The 17,390-nt window shown below is 35.4% G+C and overlaps 2 protein-coding genes across 6 annotated transcripts in view; one reads left to right on the top strand and one right to left on the bottom strand.

Annotated features, from left to right (window-relative positions):
- Positions 1–1,427, bottom strand: part of Rpn10 (regulatory particle non-ATPase 10) — a 37,881-nt gene extending 36,454 nt beyond the window's left edge. The window contains exon 1 of the mRNA XM_089241997.1: positions 1,197–1,427. Coding sequence (XP_089098123.1) covers positions 1,197–1,222 — 26 coding nt within the window. The 5' untranslated portion in view covers positions 1,223–1,427. The remainder of the gene's footprint in view (positions 1–1,196) is intronic.
- A 237-nt stretch (positions 1,428–1,664) lies between these two features.
- On the top strand, positions 1,665–17,387 carry NitFhit (ntrilase and fragile histidine triad fusion protein NitFhit). 5 transcript variants are annotated; one of them, XM_089241996.1, is made up of 12 exons: positions 1,681–1,770; positions 3,608–3,705; positions 4,589–4,733; positions 5,073–5,228; positions 7,654–7,857; positions 8,467–8,577; positions 8,727–8,828; positions 10,691–10,859; positions 12,290–12,397; positions 12,507–12,652; positions 12,880–12,978; positions 17,212–17,387. In XM_089241996.1, exons 3-12 carry the CDS (start codon positions 4,605–4,607, stop codon positions 17,302–17,304), a joined length of 1,317 nt encoding a protein of 438 aa, XP_089098122.1. In that variant the 5' UTR covers positions 1,681–1,770; positions 3,608–3,705; positions 4,589–4,604; the 3' UTR covers positions 17,305–17,387. The 5 variants fall into 5 exon arrangements, with proteins under 5 accessions (XP_089098121.1, XP_089098122.1, XP_089098118.1 ...); XM_089241992.1 differs by having other exon boundaries at positions 1,682–1,880; XM_089241993.1 differs by having other exon boundaries at positions 1,745–1,884.
- The last annotated feature ends 3 nt before the right edge of the window (positions 17,388–17,390 follow it).

The following is a 17,390-nucleotide window of genomic DNA, read 5'->3' as shown; positions in this document are numbered from 1 at the left end:
ATCTACATATTCCAGAGAATATTTCTTTCATATCAAGAGAGATGGTGTATTACATTAGATAACACAATATACAATATAATGTGTTATTATTTATCCCTTTTTGGTGATGTGTGTGCAATTTTCTTCTTTAGTGAGAAAGACGTCTGAAACCATGACTGTTTTACTCCTGGACATCTCTTGTCACGTTTTCTAACGTTTTTTTTTGTCCAAGAAAAATTTCAACAAAATGGCACTATACTACAGCTGTTTTTCTCTAATTTCTTCATATCTTTTATTGTAACTCTTGGTGACTCATCATGTTTTTGAACGTTTTATTGCCAAAGAAAGAAATCGCCAAAAAGGGATTGTACTATAGCTGTTCCCCATCCGTTGGTATTGGTTAAGAATCTTACTGACCTAGGCCTGCAACCAACCGGAAATTCCATTGGAATAGTAACATGATTATTTATATGGTTTTATGGTATAGGGCAAGGCCTGAGGTCCATGGGTGAGGAAACAAAACCTTGTAATAAGCAGATGCTTCTAGCCATGTATACAAGAGCCTTCAGTAAAATTACTTTGCAGGAGAGGGGGCATGACGCTTTTACGACTGATACAATATTTTGACTGATAGCGCCAGAGTGGTATGATGGTAAGATGTTAGTCTACCAATGTAAAGGCTGCCATCAGATCCCAGGTTCACAACGGGGAAGAATATAGAAAGCTAGATATTTTCCCAATGACCTTGAGATGACCACCGACCAATGGCACCTTCATTTCTAACCCAACTTGTTAACAGCAGTGAATTACAATATAGCAATATGGCTGGAGTTAGTGAAGTAGTATTTTGACCACTTTGGAAAATAAAATTGTGGGTCAACATCAAGCAATACATAACTATGGTAGGTCAATTTTCTCAGTATCCAACATTTGGTTAATGTGAATATGAACAAACATATTGAGACTGAACTTCCATTCAAATGTCATCAAATCCCATCCCGGTCCCCCACATGGGAGGAAAGCTGGCAAGGCCCGGGTAAACATTAAACCCGGGTTTTATACGTATCCGTGAATAATGAAGAAACTTAAAAAGCCCCCCCCCCCTCCCCTTGAAAAGTCCTACTCACAGGGGCCACGGCCTTTAGGTTGTGGGGGGGAGGGGGCTGTATACAAAATTCATCATGAATTGAGCTATCAATTAAGAGCGAATCACTCACCATATAATCGTGCTTTCGAGCACCATCTTTAAGGAGAAAAGTGAACTTTTTAGGGAATTCGTAAACTTAGCGGTAAAAACTTACAAATCTAAATCGCACTAATTTGGTTTCTAATTAATAACAACTACAGTAAATCAGCAGTTAGCTATCGAATGATTAAGCGATTTCGAAGAATCTTTTAAGCAATGGAATCCGCTCAGTTCGAAGGCAGGAGGAGGTGCGATCCGACGAGCACGAAAGTTATAGAATGAATTTTCAGGAAAGAGTCTTACAAGCTGAAAGCCCTGTACAATAAAGTCATGTGATTGGATTTGAAATGAACTTTCCAAATAATATCATCACACATATTCAAAATACTCAGTGAAAAATATTAAATTTATTTAAATTATTTTAATTGATAAATTCCATAATTATTTGAATTTCAAAATATTTTTTCACATAATATTCACTTCTCCCAAAAAAAAGTAATTGAGCTGTTTGTTTACACTGTTTCAGCGGATTTTATTGGACACTTAATTTTGTTTATAATGAAATATTAATAAGTCATTGGGTGGAATATTTAAATCAAGATTATGTACGTGACCTTAAAAAGATGAAATATCCGTTATAAAATTGAATAAATTATCCATAAAAAAATAACATTTTGTGTATTTCCTACTAAAAGAGAAGGGAAGCGAAATGATTGTGGGTACTTGATATTTGTTTTTAACATGGTGTAAAGATCATTTTTAATGTTTGACATGTTTCCCCCCCCCCCCGCATGTTAGGAATGTTTTTTAAAATTAATATTTTGGCTCACGGTTAGAGCCTGTTTCTCGCACGGGCGTATTGGACAAGGGAACAGGTGCTGTATAATCCAGAGATTGGCGATTTCTGGCGACTTTTTTTTTCGGCGCCAAACATGTCCGACGACCCGACCAAAAGTCGCCAAGGCCGTTAGACACTGCGGACGCCGAAAAAAAAAATCGCCAGCATGGAAAACAATAATAAAAACCCATTCAAATATGAAAAATATCATGAAACAAATGAAATATAATAGTATATTTAAATAAACAACGGTCATGCATGTTGTAAAAATAAGCATATTCTACGTATAAAAAAATTAAAACCTGGACTATTTCCGTGTATCCAGATTTATTTAAAATAAACAACGGTCATGCATATTCTAGGTATAAAAAAAATTTAAAACCCGGACTATTTCCGGGTATCCAGATTCTTTCAAATGAACAACGGTCATGCATGGTGTAAAAATAAGCATATTCTACATGTACAAATTATTATTCTATATGTACAAATATGTTAATTTTTGATCATCTGAGGAGATAGGGACAAGGAGGCCTCCCAATGCCCCACAGTGTCACAACTGAGGTGGGGGGGGGGAAGAGGTAGCAGGGGGATCCAGTGCCCCGGGCGTCGGACCAGAGATGATGCAAATTTCGCCCTTTAATCTTGACTTCAACGTTGCAAGGGAGCGCTAAAATGCGCTCGTGTCTTGAATGGGCGAACATCTAGTTGCGGCCCTGCCTCTACCAATGTATACGCCTCTGCTTCAAAGAATGCTATACATAAAGGCCCCCCCCCCCAAAAGTCCTGTTTGCTCAGGGCCCAAACTTATGAGGAACATGCTCTGATCATGGTTGGTCATGGAAAAAGTTTTCAAACATGATCCAATTACGAACATCTATTATATGGTTATTTTATTACATCCAGTTGAAATCAGTATGTGCAAGGTGAAATGAGTTAGACGAGTGATTCCCAAACAGTGAGCTACAGTGCTCTGAAGAGCCGTGACATCATTCAGTAATTCAATGATGTTACTGTTTATTAAAAAATTTCCCACATCATGTGTAAATTGTATCGGAATTGTTAATTTTTTATTTGACCAACCTAACCACATTGTAAAAGCTCAATTGTACAGGGCTGGAACTAGCTGGGGGAGGAAAAGGGCAAAGGGACCAACTTCCCCTGGCAGCAAAGTTTAGAGGGGGGGGGGAATGCCAAATTTTAAGAAAGAACGGAAATACTGTTATAAAATCATAGAATTTCACAGTAGTGGAAGTAGTAAAATCATTTTTGCCTCATTTGAAAAAAGTCTTAGTTACAGCCCCAAATTACATTAGGCAAATTTACCAGCATTTCTTTGACGAGTGAAGTAGCTAGTGAGCAAACCGGTTCCATCTAGTCCAGCAAGTTTTATTCACACACAGCTTATAAACTAGCTAACCAAATGATTAGCATCTGATTTTTTTGTGTACAAATTTTGCTGTTGATGAGAGTGTTTGTTGCAGCTGCAGAATGTCCTGAAAAGGCCAACAAAATGTTCAATGGAAAAAGAAATTCTTATGAAAAATATCCATTAGAAAATTATCTTTTTTTTGTTTAAGTATTGACAGTGTTTGCTTATTTTACAGCGGAGCTGTGACAAGTTACTTATCACCACAAGATATTTGTTTTCAACTTTAAATTTACCTCGTTACAGTCAAACATTAGAGAAAAATTCTATTTCCAGGTAAAACTATTTATATTACTTTTAGTTAATTAAAAGTACAGTGCAACCTCTATAACTCAACGTTTATTATTTTCATGGTTGGCACAATACTAAATTCAAGGGGTAAAACTAACTCAACACACGACAACTACATCCCTCTTAAGTTGACTATGATTTATACTGATTTATCAACTCATTTTCAGCAATCGCCCACGTGTTGATCAATTTGAAAAATTTTACATTACTTGCGTGTGTTTTAAAAATTACATGTTTCATTGTTTCTCCCATTTATTTGTTGATTGATATGTGTCCTAGATTCTCCCCCATACCTTTGGGTAGGGTTACTTCCTGTTATTCCTCTGGTTCGAACCTGAGCCACAGATAGATGTGAATCATTTCTGAAATTTTTTAGTGAGAGATGGTCAAGAGAGCTAGATTGAAATGTTCAAAATGAGAGGAGGAAGTTATTCTGGACAATTGCACTGATTATTCACAAATAACAGATTTTCTGACAACCAAAATGTTTTTTTCCAACTAATTCAAGATTATTCTCAATTCAAAAACTTTATATAGAAAATTGCAGATAAAAAATTTTATGAATTTGTGGATATGACGAATAGAACCGTTCAACAATATGCAGGCACATGTACATACATAAAAGGGCTTTAGAAACTGTAAAGATAAAATTAAAAAAAACCTCACTAACTTTTGCCACCCACTGAAATCGGCATGTTTTCCGTTCTCCTTGAGGTGTCTAGTTATCGAGGTTCCACTGTGTATTATTTGCTATTTCTGGGTAAAATTCATAGTAGGATCCAATCATATATATATGTCTGTTATTAAACTTTGTTATCATAGTATTTTAATATTGCTTTGAATGGGGTATGCATCTCTGAATTTTTAGGTTCTTGGGTTGCTATATGTCTACAATGTCATCAACCGAATCACTTCTAGTAGCTGTATGCCAGATGACATCTACATCTGACAGACCAAAAAACTTTGAGACCTGCAAATCATTGATTCAAGTATCAAAATCAAGAGGAGCTAAAGTTAGTAGATAGCAGAGAATCTGATTGGTTTTAGTCATTTTATTTTGATTTCTACCATAGAAAAAAAAACTATGCTAGACTCTGGGCTGTTTCAACAACTATTATATGTTCCCTGGCAAAGTGCTGCTCAGGGGACCCCCACTTTCTGAATAGAAATACCAGCCTACCACTAACATCTACATAGCACTAGGTGTCTTTGAACCTCCATCTTCCCCCCCCCCCCATCATGCACCTGAGGTCTTCTGATTATTTATTCTGAAGTCCATGTGTTGAGACAGCGCTGACTAGACTGCCTCACTTGTATACCTATGTGTTTTTCATTATGTTTTTCTTATCCAGATGGTGTTTCTTCCTGAATGTTTTGATCATGTTGGAGAAAATAGGAAACAGTCTATTGAATTAGCTGAACCACTAGATGGCCCTCTGATGAAAAAGTATCAGGAACTTGCACTTAGTCATTCCTTATGGCTGTCCCTAGGAGGTTTTCATGAAAAGGTTTGCACATATATTTTCTGTATAGTTCATTTTTAATTAATAAATGTATTTTTTTCAAATGTTCAAATTTGTCTGAGCTGTATCATTCAGCATTACAGTGATACCTCAGCTGACGACAAAGATTTTTCTGCCTCGGCTAACAAAATTTTCATTGATATAGATGCATGCACTAATGAATGTGGTGCTGTCGGGTCTTGAACCCCTAAATGTAGGCATCTACATAGATGACATCATCATTAGCAGTGACAACATCAAAAATAATTTCCCCAAGTTACAGGCAGTTTTTGATAGATTGTTACAACATAATTTAAAACTGAAACCAGCTAAATGTAAATTTTCAACTGAGACTATAAAGTATTTGGGTTTTGTGATTAACAAGGGCAAAGTTTTCCTTGACAAGAAGAATTTGGAAATTGTCGACAAATTTACGATCCCCCAAATCTAGAAAGGATGTCAGGAGTTTTCTGGGTGCAGTAAATTATTGCAAAAAATTTCTCCCACATATTTGTAAGTGAAATATAAACCTGGCTAATTTAACAAAAGAAAAGAATACATTTTTATGGTCAGCTGAGGCTGAACTTCATGACCTCAAGAGTGCCCTGGTTAGAGAACCTTGTCTGTCGTTGCCCGATACGTCAAAAAATTCCATCTTTATACAGATGCCAGTAATGTGGCTATAGGTAGTGTTCTAGCTCAGTTGGACAACTACAGTTAACCAAAACCTGTGGCTTTTGGTAGTCGAAAATTAAACCCAGCTGAGACTAGTCACTGAATGTGAAGCATTAGCCATAGTATACTTCACAAATTATTTTCTTCAATACCTTTTGGGAAAGAATTTTTTTATTTACATGACCCCTTGACAAGCTCATTGAAAATTAAGGATTCGTTCTGTAGGAAGCTAGATGGTCATTATCCCTATCACAATTCCAGTTTGAGATCAAATATGTTCCTGGAAAAATTAATTCTATCCCCGATTTCTTGTCAAGACACGTAGGTTATACAGAGACAGTGGAAGGACAATTGTTTTTTAGTGAAACTCAGAATTTTGAAACTGATGTCATTTGTCCTCAGGTGACCCTTGATGTAATCAAATAGCATCAGTCACAGGACGACAAATGCAAACAGGTGAAATTAGCAATACAAAGTAAGTCGTATATAGGTCCACCACATCTCTCATTTTTTATCGATAACAAGGTCTTAATGTGTTCTGATAAAAGACAATCAGGTACACAATGTAGAAACAGTGGTTATTCACTGGTTCACTCACCTCAATCACTGGTCAAAACTGTTCTTCAAATTCACCATGAGTCACCCTCTGCATGTCATTCAGGCATTCACAAGACCTTGAAAAGCATTAAACAAAAGTATTATTGGCCACAACTTTTTAACAATGTGGTCAATTGGGTCAAGTTGTGCCTGAGTTGCATGGAAAGGAGAGCTCATGTGCCAAAGTCAAGGGCCCCCTTGCAAAGGATTTTCATTCCTGACCGTCCATTTGAGAAAGTTGCTTTTGACATTATGAGACCTCTGCCCTCTTCAGATTCTGGTAACAGATTCATAATCACTTTCATAGACTACTTCACCAAATGGTTGGAAGCATACCCTGTCCAGTCTACTGGCAGTGAGGTGGTAGCTGAAGTACTGATGAAATTCATTAGTCAATATGGATGCCCACAAAAGCTTGTCTCTGACCGAGGCCTAAATCTCATCAGTGCAGGTAAGACAAAAGTATATCGAACTCTCTGCATCCAAAAGATTACCAAAGTTGCTTGGCGACCACAGTCCAATGGATGTGTTGAGAGGGTTCATAAAACTCCATTTGTATGATGTCTTCCCTAATTTCACTCAGCAGACTGAACAAATTGTATTGCTATGTAAAGAGGTTTTAAAGTCGTATTCACATTAAAAATTGTGGCCATGTCGATGACAGTCTCCACCCATTTCTTTTTATCTAAAATGATGAATGGGGCTTTAAAATGCTCTCATCAGCCATTGTTTGCATTTCGAGTGCAGCCCAAAAATAGTTTTCCTCCTCCTTCCAATGTCACCCAAAAGGTTTGAACACTGTTTTGAATTGACAGAATAACTATCTTATGACATTGGTTTTGTGAGTAAAAATATACAATATATCGTGCAATAGATTTGTCCTGGCCTACAATCTTTCAATTAAGCATTAAACATAAGCATTAATTAACTCCATTGCAAATTTATAGCAATCACGTTAGAAATTTCCCTTCGTGATGTAAAAACTTACACACCAAATGATTTGTTCTCATGTATATTCTGATCGTTCACTTATGATTTAGATCCCATTATAAATATGGTTTCCTGACTATCTGGTACAATAATTCAGATAAATTTTGAATATTATACTATTTTGTCTATAGCAAAGATCTGTATTATTTATTTTATAATATTTTTTTAGAGTGAAGAAAATGATGAAAAGATCAAAAATGCCCATGTTATTATAAATGATAAAGGTGACATTGTATCAGTCTATCGAAAGATTCATTTATTTGATGTTGATATCCCTGGTGGTGTAAGATTGAAAGAATCCGACTACACGATAGCTGGCAAAACAATTGTTGATCCTGTCTGTACTCCCGTTGGGAAGATTGGCTTAGGAATTGTATCCTTTTGCCGTTTGTTAGTTTGTATGAAAAAATTTACAGTATACTGTTATTTTCAAAACCTTTTCTAATGCTACATTTGTGTTTTGGTGCTCATTTTATATTTCTGTATGCCAGAGGTAAAGGGCACATGTCCATTTTCATCAATAATGGGATAACACTATTAATTTGCGTACTTTCTTTACTTCACTCATAGTTCGAAAAATAGATGGCACTACTATAACAAGCATTATACAAAAACAAACTTAACATCAGATTCACAAGAGAATTCCAACACGTACCAATTCCTCAGAAGTTCCGCAAAAGAATATGGTGCATGTGTGGTTTAGTAGTACTTTCCTTACACTACACTTACACTGCTCCATAGAAAGACATTCTAAAAAAAAAATCTTTAAACAGCTCTCCTGTAAAATTTCCCTTATGAGACATGGTGCCCTTTACCTTCAGCATAGATTAATTATTTATTACTTAAACACATTTTAAGTGAAAAGATGTTGGTTTTGTCAAGTAATGTTGCCTTAAACTTTTTCTTATGGTCCCAACTTTTTGATGTTGTAATGAATTCGTGGTATGACAAGCTTTTACGTATTTTCCTTCACATAGATCAGTGTTATGATATGCGCTTTCCAGAATTTTCTTTGTCATTAGTAAGGGCTGGAGCTGAAATACTCACCTATCCTTCAGCTTTTACACAAACAACTGGAATGGCTCATTGGGAGGTGTGAAGCCAATTTCTAGTTATTACTATTTTTAACATCTTATATTTGTCAATCAATAGAATATATTCTTCTTTTTTGTTCTGTAAGAAATTTTATGCATGAAAAGGATCTTCCTATGCAAATTCCAGTCGAATCTTTTTCTGTTGCAGTCACTACTTAGAAGTAGAGCTATTGAATCCCAGTGCTATGTGATTGCAGCTGCTCAAACTGGTCATCATAATGTGAAGCGTACGTCATATGGTAATGCAATGGTACATTTGCAAATTATTCTCATAATTAAAGTTCATCACACATGTAACGAATACTAGTAAACTAATACGCATTCTAGTTTATAAGTTTCGGATGCTGAGCAAAATTTGGTACACAGCATAGCAATTGATGGTTTGATGAGATTCCTTTGAGAATTTCTTTCTTGATAACCATCAGTTTTCTTGATTTGATTCGAGATTTTGCACTGAAACTTCCATATAACTACAGTGGACCCCACTTTGAATGTTTTTCCGCTTAGTATGACTCATTTTCATGTCGCAATTCTTATTACAGTCACATACCGTTATACCAAAAATATCATTTTAACAAAAACTTTTCTAATCCCCCAAATAAGTTTACATAGGGACAATATAAAAATTTGGAATTTCATTATAACAAAATGATTTCTTCGGTTTCTTGGAGTTCGTTATAATGGGATTTGACTATAATGCTCATTGAGATTTCCCATTCAAAGCTTTTTTTTCACTTACCTTGTTTTTTAAAAATGTTATAAGCAGGATCCACTGTATACCATGATAATCTTGTATATGACGATTTCACTCTTTGATCAGGGAGATTTTCCATAGCAATAGTGTATGTTGAACTATATTCCAGAGATTTATTAACAATAAATCTTTTAAGTATGATTTTCCCCTTTCCCACCTCTCTTTTGTTTTCAACGGGAACATGTACAAACAGAATAACACATACTACAGTGAAACCTCACTACAATGATAAATCCCTCTATAGCAATATTTTTTCAAATCTTGTTTGGAATTGCTTATAGTCAAATGTTAAACTCATTTCGATACAGCGATATCCTTTACTACAATAAATCTGATTTATAACAATATTTTTTATCAGATATTTAAAATTGTTAAAATATTTTTTTTAATATTTTGCTCAAAATAATTTTGAATTTAATTTCGTCACTGGTTTTCGTTCTTCTGAAGACGTCGAAAATATCAATATTTTGTACCACAGGGTCACCAAAAGTGATAAGTTATTGGTATTGCTACTTTCTGCGTAAGACACAAGAGTACAGTGCAATAAAAAGTGTTATAGGAACAATGCACTAACTGAATTTTATTAATCAACAAATCAATCACAATTTTTTGCTGTGAGTAAATACATAAAAGCTAATTTTTTGGAGGTGCTGACGATGGCAATTAAAAAAAAAACAGCTGCATGAATTTGATGACTCTTAATGATAAGGTTGCCTCTCGATATAAAAATCCCTCTGCAACAATTTGTTTTTAGTTTGCAGAGCATCGATGTCTCAAGGTTTCACCGTACATATGTCAATGGTTCTCAAACACTTGTCACCTGCGGCTCACTTGACCTAATCAGCATCTGTCTGTGGCTCTCCAGAATAGTATGCAAAAAAAAAAAACCGCTTCAAAGCACCAAACAGGCTTGCATAGCTTGCAGCGACATGCCACTTTTAGAACCACTGACATAGATAATGTAAATTAAACACACAGAAAAATTTATTCTGTGTGGCTCCAAAGGTATTATGTCCCCTGGCACACCAATCTTTGACTTTGTAAGGCTGGGGTTGAATCACAGTTGACATTCTCAGACATAAGACAGATGAAGAGGACCTCTCCTGTTCACTGAAATATTTGTATTATTGTCATATAGCCATCCCTCCCCCGCATTTGAAAAGTCTGTTTCTGCCTGTGTTCCCATATATCGTTTTTCTCGAGCAATGCCAGGTGTTTATGCTGATCAGATATATTTACTAAGATTTTCTTTTAGTTAATATGAGATTGATAGTTCTTTTTTGTATTTTGTATTCTTTTAATTATTCAATATATCATTATCTTGATTAAGGAAAACCCAACACTTAATAAAATTTCAGGTCATAGATCCTTGGGGATGCATTACAGCATGTTGTGGTGAAGGAACAGGTGTAGCCATGGCTGAAATAAAACTTGATTTTGTGCACAAGATACGGAAAGAGATGCCAGTTTGGTTGCATCGCAGATCTGAATTGTACGGTGAAATAGTCCCAGGTCATACCCCAAGTGGTAAATTATTTTTTTATCTTCCATTTTATTTTCATTAAAAAAAATCACATTGCAGTTTTGTTTTTAATATACAGGGTGTACTGTTAATGGACAGACAAACTCAGAGGGTTGTTAGTAGGCATCAAGAAGAACAAAAATTTCATTGGAACATGGTGTTGCAAACCATGTTGAGAGGGTGAAAATCGTGAAAAACGCATGCAGGCTCAGAGTCCAGAGGAGATGAAAGGTGGATGTCAGTTGATCGCTGAATGCGTTCTTTCACCATGTCTGATATAAGCAGCTTCGTGAAACACATGTGCTGGGGTAGGATCACGTGCTGCGGATGGCCTAAATTAGCGCTATTGCGATAGTAAGCACATGTACCAATTAATTGTCTGTTTCAATGAGTATCGTGTTGGCTGACTACATGAACGAGGAATATGCTGATATGCATCTGATTCACGGTCAAGAAGATGCCAATGGGCACTTAGCATAGCAGATGTACCAACAGCAATATCCGATGAGACGTTGTCCACACGATATTACCTTTACCACGATTGATCGATACTACAGGAGACGGGGACCTTCCACCCAGCACGGCGTGATGCAGGGCGACAGTGCAATGTATGTACTCCTCAAATGAAAGAAACAGTAATAATTAATTAAATAAATCTTTTTGTAGTTATTATTGTACTTTTCATTGTTCCAGCGTGACGTCAAAACTTGTGCATGCATTTTCACCCTCTCAACATGGTTTGCAACACCATGTTCCATTGCAATTTTCATTCTTCTTGATGTCTGCTAACAACCCTTTGAGTTTGTCGGTTTATCAGCCCATTAACAGAGCCCCTGTATATATTTTTGATTATGCAAACAAAGTTTTGTTTCTAATTTGACATTCAGTGATAACATCTGTGCGGTAACCAAATATTTATGCTCGTCTGCGAAATTATTCAACTTTCAAAGAGGTTTCATTTTCTTCTCCACCTTTTACAAGGGCTTTTAAACATATCCCTGTAATTATGCTGTCTATAGCTGATCTCAATATTCAGAGTTAAATTGACTTTCTGATTTATGATGAGACTGTGTTAATCATATATCCTGATATTATGATGACACAAGTTACATAATAACTAAAGTTTTTTAGTCAATGCAGGGCTATGTATATACATAGCCAGCTATTTGTTTCAAAAAAGGAAGAATTAAAAAAAATAATTTGAAAGGTAATTAAATTGACAGTTTTGTAAACCTAATCATGTAATTTCACATGTGTCATAGAGATAGAATAAGTTAGATGTGATGATTCATGGAAGAAATCTCATGTGCATTCAGTATCAAAATTCATCTAGTTAGCTCCAAGATTGGATCATATTGCTCGTAAACGTTCAAAAGCAACATTCCAAATCTATTTGTTATATTAATGTTAAATCATAAATTGTCTTGTTTTGCAGATGTAAAAGACTATATGTTTGGCCCATTCAAACTTCCAGCATCAACCATATTTTATAAGTCTCGATACTCTATGGCTTTTGTGAATAAAAAGCCAGTAGTTCCTGGTCGTATCCTTTTTCACGCTAACTATTTTATTAATTTCACAGGTGCTCAGAATTTTCTTTTATTAAGTTCTATAATATATTCACTGATACACTCTTTAACTGTTAAAATTAGATGTGCTAGTGTCTCCTTTTCGATGTGCAGTACGCATATCAGATTTATCACCTGCAGAAGTGGCCGATCTTTTCTGTTGTGTCCAGAAAGTACAGAAAATAATTGAAACCGAGCATAACACATTGTCATCTACTGTTTGTGTTCAGGTATAAAAAACTTTGTGATAATCATTTTTCTTCTCTGAAGTTTAGTATGGGATCAGACCACAAGAGCAGTTCAAAGGAGATTAAAAAATGCATTAAATATGACAAAACTTATTTGAATTAACTTGAATCAAAGAAATGTCTTATCTCTCAATTTTTTAATAAATAGTAACGTATGTTTTTATAAATTTGAGAATTTAAATGAGATTTCCTTTTTTTTTTCAAACTAGGATGGTCCAGATGCTGGTCAGACAGTACCACATGTCCATGTTCATATTCTACCCAGAAAACCTGGTGATTTCAAAAGAAATGATGACATTTATATTACAGTAAGATATATATTTTTTGTTTCTAATTACTCCTGCAATGGTTTTTTGCAAGTTAATTGACTACAGTCTAAGTTTCTTACTGCATTCATGCTCATCAACTTATTGCTAATTAGATTTGCTATTGAAGTGGTGCTATATTTCCACTAAATCACTTACTGAACTCAAAATAAAACACAGTTAAACATTTAACTCAAATTTTTTGGTATCTTGAACTAATATTGATTTCTAAAAAGCATTTTAAGGTACTTAAGTTCAGCTGTAATTGAATGATGCTTTATACTTGAACTATTTCCAGTAGCCAACATTTAATTTTAAACCATTTAAATGATTTATAAATTTCCCCGATTTTTATAACTGCCACAGTGGAAATCACTAAACTCTCTCTGTAAAATTTTGTTTTTTAAGAATATTTTTTCTAGCTCATAAGTGCTCCCCCCCCCCCAAACAAAGAATAAAAAAAACTATATTTTTATGTTATTTATATTGTAAGCATATTTCTATACTGCCCCTGAAGGAAAAGAACTGTCTTTCTCCTTCTGTTGCTTTGAACAAAAGCTGACTCTGTCCACCGGCAGTTGATTTTTCAGGTTGGAAGGAATGGGTGGGGAAATGTTTGTCTCTAAAAAACCATATGCAAGTATCTGGGCCCATCATTGCCAAAACAAGAAGGTTTTAAGGACGCAGGATAACTGCTACAGAATCAATTGCATAAAGAGTGGGTTAGAGTATGTACCACTTGTTTCAGTTATGTGAGCAATGATTACAATGGACGATCTGTAGCAGTGTTTCCCCCAAAGTGGACAGTGGAAGTTTCCAAGAGAGCGCTAGAAGCTTTGGGTCTAGTATAATATAGGTTGGATTGATTTGAAGGGTGATGGAACAAAAAAGTTCGGGAAAGTTTCGGGAAACTCTGTAGGAAAGAACAGTCTGTGTTTGTGTGGGGGGGGGGGGGATTTCTTCAGCTGCTTAGAGAGATGATCTCTGTATCCACCAGGAATGTTTTCCTGATCGATTGCGGAGTTCTGGGAGATTGAATAGTTTGTTCAACAAAATTTGTCATGGGGGGAGGGGTTTTTTTCTTTCCTGACTTATCCAGAGCTGAACTCTACGTATGCAATTTGCCATTCTGGTCCACCCCAAGTTTAGTTTGAGCAAAGAAATACTACTACTCTACAAATACGGAAGTCAAACTAGTTTCGAATATTCCAACTATTCTTAAAGTTATTCTGTATCCAGTTTGAAGACATGCTCTGTAGTCCAGTGGTTAAGAAATCTGACTCTCATCCTGGCGACCCGGGTTCGAATCCTGGAATGACCAACCATTCAACTTCTGTACAAATACGGAAAACAAACAAGTTTCCAATATTCAATTGGAATAATGTCAATGGTTACATCATATCTGTGAGAGATCCATGACTGAAAATCGATCATGTAATAGCAAAAACGTTATATTGTTTGGGAAAACGTGATAGAATAAATCAGATGTTTAAAAACAGTTGACGCTCGATTTTACAAACAGTATGCCATAAAGAGCCAGGGCTCCCACTCGTCCTACTTTTTCGGTTTTGTCCTACTTTTTTACCAAATCCTATCGAAAAAATTTGTGTAATTGATTTTAATTGAGCAAATTATTGATATACTGCCAAATATTACAAATGTTGGAGAATGCAATTAATGATTCTGCCAAAGCAGAAATTGTATCATTTTTAAGGTAATTTGAAGGGGGGGGGGGTGTATGTGGACCATTTGATTGATTAATTTTTCATTTGCTTAGTTTGAGGGTTCAACAAGTATAGTAGTCATTAAAAACTTCTGTCTGGATGGAAAAATAATTTTGTATTTATTACTTCATGGTCTTGGGCAGTAACTTTCATCATTCAAAATTATGGTGCAAATAGGTGAAACAACAGTTTGCATTTCAAAGCAGTTGGATACATAGGCCTATTCTAGGTTTGGTGATTCTGATGCTACCCAATAGCATTCAGTTGTCTTCTGTATTTTTAAGGCATGAAGAGGCATAAACAATATTTACAATGCTCAGCAAAGAGCTAGAAATGGAAGTGCTCCATTTGTCAAAAATGATTACACTGGCATTGAACAGTAAAATATGAGCAAAACAGTAAAATTTAAAAAATGATGAATAACACAGTAAAACTATCTGGTTCACCTTGCCTTATTTATGTCGGATCTTGTAATTTACACATTTTGCATTGTGCTTTTGAAAGTGGTCTCAAAGGTGCGTCATTCTTAAAAAACTTACGTCTTCGACATTTGCTGTGCATTGTCGAAGAGAGTTGACAAGCTCTTCACTTTGGAAGACTCCAAAAAAGAATGTGATATATGTGAGGAGAGACAGCAAAGAATTATCCGTGGTTGCTAGTGCACTGTTTTGGCCAAAAATTGGTTTTGTAACCAAGCCATTTGTCATTTTGTTTTGGCTTGACTGAAATTGCGCTAGGGAAAAAAAAGTTAATTCAAAATTAAATTTTTTTTTTTAAATTATTAAAAAATATTTTTTTCAGGAATTTTTTTCCATTGTGCTATGATTATGTTGTCTAAGGGGGTTACCCTCCCCCATCCTACTTTTTAGTCCTGCGTTTTCCTACTTTTTCTCATTTTTTGAGTAGGAGCCCTGCATAAAGCACATGTTAAAATCCACTCTATTTTATAAACTTTGTTCTTCCATTATTTGTTCTTTTCGATTATTTTGTTCTTCAGCCACCTGAGTTCCTTTTAATCAAAAGTAAGCTTCAATTTGGATGTTCTACATGTTTTAAGAGGAAATAATGGAGAGGTATATATTACCTCTATGTATATCACCAATCAGCATACAGGTGTTTTTTGAACATGTGCCAGGAAGGAGGGCTTGACTGTTCGCAGGGGGGGGGGGGATGACCATGAGTTGACGATGTTGATAACGTAACTCACTTCTTGTGCACGGTTTCAGAAATGGTATGATATATTAGGCCATTGCTATGTCGAGAGCCCATCAAACTCTATTTCATCTACTTTCTTCTCCCAGTGTCAACAAAAAAGAAAAGACTATGTAGTGATGAGGAAAAAAAATTTTCTTGAAAGAACATAATATGCACAAACTCTTACAAAGACAGAAATTCCCAAAAAATATAGGATTCAAAAAATTACATCAAAGATTGTTTCTATGGCGAGTGGCATTCCACCATCCTGAAAATATCTAAGGATAACATTTCATGCGAATCTCTTTTCTATGTCAATTCTGTGGAATCTCATTTTTACCAAAATGTTGTGATAAAGCAAACAAAAATAAGTTATTTTTATGGGAATCATCGATAAAGGTGAATGACTAACTCATTTTTGATTTCCCACATCTTTCCCTTCTACAAACCAATTATCTGTATAGGTTCATAAAAACGAGCATTGACTGCATAAAGCTTTTATTTGAAAAGAAATATTCTGAAACATAAAATTTCCCTAAACTCGTGAAGCGATCATAAAATGCAAGCATGGATCTCTCTGATCCAGCGCCACCATCTGAATGTTAAGTACCAATGTCTTTTTCGATGTGAGAAGTCTGGATGATTAGCTGGATAGATGAGGAAATCAATTAATTTCAGTACTATGAATTTATTGTTATTTGTAATTAATTTTTCTCCCCATAATAATTAGTTTCATGTGATAAAATTGTCTTGAAGGAAATGTGCAATTATAATATTCTGTTTACGTTAGAAATCAGTCATTTGCTTTGCATTCACACTTCCAGATTAATAACCTGTACATAGTCATTTGATCATTTTTGTCGCACCACGGTCATTTTCTGCACACGAGGGCTAATTAGACCGGGACCTACAATTTATTGCCGATTCCGAACGGCAGGCTTGTTTTTTATACTCGTCGAGGGGTTGGTGCGCTAACCCCTCGATGGGGGACTCCCTGCGGTAGCAATTTTTGCTGCGGTCAAGTCACCGTTTTTTGTTGTACCCCTGTGTCAGGAAAGTTTTCTGACAAGGACGAACTGGGTATCGAACTCACGACACCTCTAAACATCCTTTGGTACTTTAGGCGAGCCTGTACATAGTCACTCCTAGATGTTTTATCATCCATAAAAATCTTCTCTGAAAATAAACTGCTTAATTAGAACTGTTAGATATGCTATTAATACAATATATCTATAATGTTAATAGTGCGAAAAGAATATCAAAATTTTTTATCATCTTGAGTTTTAAAAGTTGAACTCAGTAAATGCCTTCATTTCAGCTGGAAAGTCACGATAAATCTGAAACAGGCAGATGGAGAGATGAAGAAGACATGTCGATTGAAGCGGAAAAGTTAAAGAAATACTTCATATGATGCCAAAAAGTGTAGTTTTTTAGATGATTTTCACTACACAATTTATGTACATGATCAAATTAAAATCAGTAAATCAGTTGAAACAG

The sequence above is a fragment of the Pholcus phalangioides genome, unplaced genomic scaffold (genome assembly GCF_987345545.1).
Source record: "Pholcus phalangioides strain wild (caught in Gottingen) unplaced genomic scaffold, Ppha-v1.0 ptg000014l_1, whole genome shotgun sequence".
Classification (NCBI taxonomy): Eukaryota; Metazoa; Arthropoda; class Arachnida; order Araneae; family Pholcidae; genus Pholcus; species Pholcus phalangioides.
The sequence above is the reverse complement of the archived record's forward strand: the minus strand, read 5'-3'. Positions and strand labels throughout refer to the sequence as shown.

What these genes read in the sequence shown, in the direction of transcription:
- NitFhit (XM_089241992.1), top strand. An exon ending in CCCAGGTCATACCCCAAGTG is followed by an intron (nt 10,860 to 12,289) that starts GTAAATTATTTT and finishes CTTGTTTTGCAG; the next exon opens with ATGTAAAAGACTATATGTTT. An exon ending in ATGATGACATTTATATTACA is followed by an intron (nt 12,979 to 17,211) that starts GTAAGATATATA and finishes CCTTCATTTCAG; the next exon opens with CTGGAAAGTCACGATAAATC.